A 4,253-nucleotide genomic window follows, 5' to 3' on the forward strand; every position below is an offset into this window, starting at 1 on the left:
ATGTTTGCACCAATGTTTCCCACCGGTACTTCTAGTTGGACCAGAAATGCATCTAACATTACAACACTTTATTGGCTGATCAATAAACTAAGATCTCTCCATCCATAAAAATAATACAAGTGCACACATCATTTGGGTAGGACTTCAATTTCATAAGCACGCTGGTAACTATCCTTAATATATTCGTCAAAGGTATCAACCTATATATATACACTATAAAGGTTTTTAACAAAATAAGCAAGGTATTGAGTAAATAAATTTCTCAAGAATTTATAGATTAAAATGTGCCGTGGGGTCATTATTAATATAATAGATTCCGAAAGCCAATCAAGACAAGAACAGAAACACATTAAAGTAAAAGGGTCAAAGCAATATCAGTACAAATTTCCTAACAAAAACATCCTCGTAAAATCAGTATTGTTCTAGTTTTTGCTGAACCTAGTTTTCTCACTGATATCTAAATCCATATAAGTAGCCATCTGACTTTATTAGCCATAAATCTGTCTAAACTTTAAAGAGCTGATCTCTGTCTCTGCAAGAGAGTAAAAGAGGTTTTCCAGGTCCCATCCGTGCTGGTCTTTTAGTTCTTGATAAACCTCATCATACATATCAGCCTGTATGAATGGTGGATACTGAGAGACCAACTTATCATTAGAAGCTAAGTCTGATCCTTTTGTTTCTAGATGCCCATTTACCCCAAAGGCTGCAATGGCAGGGAGGTGTGCAGACATGGGAAACACACACTCGAACAAGGAAACTGCAACCTCTGGTTCAGATGAGTGTACCACCCAAGGCATTTCAATGACAGTGCTTGAGAAGGAAGTAGATTCTAAACTGATATCCAAATGAATGTAGATAATCTCGAAGTTAGCATCATGTCTCCTACGTTCCTTGTCAACATACAAATTCTTCATGGTAGACACAAATGATTCCGACTTACAACCATGAGTCCCAAACAATAATAAGACATGTTTACCATCGAGCTCTGAAACATTGATCACCTCCTGCCAGAAAGATTATTGGAACAAGTTTTAAAGGACATTTAAATAAAATAGTACATGACTGAAAATAGTATATGATAATACTACATTGCTTTATAGTGATGACTTCAAGAAATAATCTACAGCTAACTGTAGGTGCATTTTACCCATGATAATAAGAACAAAAACTATATCTTCAATAAAATAAGAGTAAATTACAGAGTGTTGGTCGTACTTTACACCGATTTTGAAAATAGTGTCCAAATTTTCAAATTTTCAAAAAAGTGGCCGACTTTTCTTCCCGCCTTTCAAAAAAATGGTTTCCGTCAACTCCCGTTAAGTCTTCTCCGTTAACTAATATATTTAAAGTGTAAATTGCATACTTGTGGCCGTACTTCACACTTATTTTTAAAATAGTGGCTACATTTTTAAATTTTTTAAATAATGACATTTTTAAATTTTCATTGTAAGAAGAGTTTTAAAGAGTTTTCCTAGATTGATCCTAATACTAGGTGTTGATTAACAAATCATTATCACTTTGTTTATAAGTTTTTTCAATGGGTGGAAACTCTTCTCTATATTTTTACTAAATTTTTTATTCATATTTTTGTGTGAGGATGTTGAAAAAATATAAAAGTCGGGCACTTGATTAAATTAAAAGAAGTGAAAAAACTGATAATTATTTAAGTTGTGTTTGTACCTATTTGTTTAACGATATCATATGTTTTCTGTGACGTAAAAGATGTGAGTCCGGGTAGCAATTTGACGAAACCATTCTTTTGGTGAAAAAAGATTTCAACAATTTATCAAAGTTTAACCACTATTTTGAAAATAAGTACGAAGAACAACCATCATTCTATAATTTACGCTTTAAAGGTGAAGACTCAACGGGAGTTGACGACATCCATTTTTTTGAAATCCGGAATAAAAAGTTAGCCATTTTTTTGAAAATTTGAAAATTTGGCAAATATTTTGAAAATCGATGTGAAATGCGGCCACCCCTCTGTAATATAAAAGAAACAAACACTATATCATGCTAGATAGTGCTCATAAATAATGACACATACCTCAGACCCTTGTCTACGTAAAATAGACTTGGACGATAATATTTCCTTCAGTACTAAGTCGCCTTGGTCCTTCCTTTCCACTTGCACAGCGTTTTCTATGGTAAACGGGTAGGCATCAACTCCAAAGTGTGCAAAGATGTGCAAGGCAAACAAGCTGACAGAAAGATGCTTATCGCCCTTAAGAATAACTAGATCACATGCTCCAGACGAAAGATACGGTTCCTTAAGGTTATTATGGAAAACTTTATGCAAGTAGCGACACTTATTACCCGGTAGATGGTACCAAGGGATACTACGTTCGAGATGGCTGCATCCGGCTCTGATCCATGACCAGGAGGAATGGTACGATGTGATGATGGGAATTAAGACAAAATCATCTTTCTTATCCTCACAGATACGTTTCAACTCCTCAAGGATAATACGAGATGGATATGGGTTCAGCATGTAAAGACCCACGGTCTTATTTATTAAGTCGGATGTAGGTACCTGCAAATATACACCAACATGAATGGAGTCAGCCACAACATACATGGGAATGGAAATGCGAAATACATGTAACGTACTAGAATGATCAATCAAGCGAAATGGAAAATGTTAACTTGCCTCGTCTCCTTTCGTAGAAATTACATGAGCACCCAAAATATCAGGCAATGTAACTTGTTTGCGGTCAATGATTTGAGAACGGAGATTGGCAGCATCCATATCTAGTTCCTGAATCTTTTTATGGGTAAAAGGAAAGCCTTTGACACCATAAGCATTGATGTTGGTTCTGGCATTGTAAAGACACAAAGATCCGTTGTCGTCAAAAAGAAGAAAACACGCCCGGCCAGGAAAGTCAAACTCCTCTGCAAAGACATTGATGGTGCTCTCATCCTTTGGTGAGACAGCAAGCCATGGCCTATAGAACTGATTAGAGAACGCGCCCTTGTCATCACCAAGCCAAACAAAGACAATCTCAAGCTCAGATGTGCCATATCTGCCATAGACTTGGTAAGTTTCAATCAAGTCGGGTATGATTTCTGGCCAAGTGACTTCCACATTGTCGTAATCTCTTAAGAGATGGAGAATAACATATTTTTCCCGAAGATCTTTAACCTCAACCTGAGAGGGGAACACAGAATAACAAATCAGAGAATTCGGAATCCTAGCTTTTGACAAATTCAATTTCAACAACAATTTCATCCAATTTGGCGACTTCAACAATTGATTCATTCCAATTTTAACAACAATGACAATGAACAAGAATAAAATTTACAAATAATTCCTCTAAAACGAATAACAATTAAAACTTACAACAATTAAAAATATAGAATCGTCAATTAGCATTAAACTTTACCTTACGGCCTTTGCTTGTGTAGAGATATTTTGTATTCGCTGCACCGAAGAGATCAAATAGGTTAGTGTTGCCAAGTTTGTCATACCCCCATGGATGACTTTTATTTAAGAGAATATCCCTAACTGAGCTCTTTGTAATTTCTCTTTCCGGTGGTGGTGGTTGATATTTACGCTTGCAATCCCGATTCTTTGCATGTTTAATCGTTTTCTTCCATTGGGCCATATATCTTTCTGTAAGACTCATTGCCGATTTCTCAAAACCCTAATTGTGGACAAGATTGGTCACAACAGGCTATATGGGGATTGTATATATATATATGGGTTCTGTTCAGTGCATGTTTAGCAAGTTTCTTTTATTTTTCTTTTTGTGAAACAATACAAAATAGATTACGTTCAATCATCGATATATTAATTATTTATATTTATATTTATATTTATAAAAATAAATTATAAAAAATAATTATTATATATTATTTAGATTAATGAAGTTAAAATATTTACATATTATTTTGTATTTATTATATTATTGAAGTATTTAAAATTTCGATAGTTAAATTTTTTAAAAGTGTAGGTCATTTCGCTGAGAGGGTGTGTATATGCGGATGATTTGCTATTGTTTTTTTTATTTAATAATTATATTGTTATGTTATAATTTGAATTACTAAAATTAATTTTGGAAGTGTTTGGTTCCATATGAAAGTGGTAAGAAAAAAGTTGAGTGCGATTAAAATTAAGTTGGATAATAATGCATCGAGTTTGTAGTTATGCTAGATACATAATTTTATTTTTTTAATTAAATATTATTTGTTTAAACTTTATTTTGGAAGGTACATACTGTTTAGCATATAACTAGTGTATAACCAGTACGATG

General features: G+C 33.9%; 1 protein-coding gene across 1 annotated transcript; it reads right to left on the reverse strand.

The window, feature by feature from the left end:
• Positions 1-292: 292 nt before the first annotated feature.
• Positions 293-3,686, reverse strand: LOC141672673 (putative nucleoredoxin 1). Its single transcript, XM_074479327.1, has 4 exons — positions 3,384-3,686; positions 2,651-3,148; positions 2,048-2,533; positions 293-1,004 (listed from the first exon to the last, which is right to left on the reverse strand). The coding sequence occupies exons 1-4, from the start codon at positions 3,624-3,626 to the stop codon at positions 489-491; spliced, it is 1,743 nt and encodes a 580-aa protein (XP_074335428.1). The 5' UTR covers positions 3,627-3,686; the 3' UTR covers positions 293-488.
• Positions 3,687-4,253: the final 567 nt, after the last annotated feature.

This window comes from Apium graveolens, chromosome 7, assembly GCF_009905375.1.
Source record: "Apium graveolens cultivar Ventura chromosome 7, ASM990537v1, whole genome shotgun sequence".
NCBI classification, from domain to species: domain Eukaryota; kingdom Viridiplantae; phylum Streptophyta; class Magnoliopsida; order Apiales; family Apiaceae; genus Apium; species Apium graveolens.

Excerpts from the sequence above, each read along its gene's own strand:
- LOC141672673 (XM_074479327.1), bottom strand. The coding sequence starts at position 3,626 with ATGAGTCTTACAGAAAGATATATGGCCCAATGGAAGAAAACGATTAAA. Across the intron at positions 3,149-3,383 it reads ACACAAGCAAAGGCCGTAAG|GTTGAGGTTAAAGATCTTCG; the intron begins GTAAAGTTTAAT and ends TTCCCCTCTCAG. Across the intron at positions 2,534-2,650 it reads TTTCTACGAAAGGAGACGAG|GTACCTACATCCGACTTAAT; the intron begins GCAAGTTAACAT and ends GTATATTTGCAG.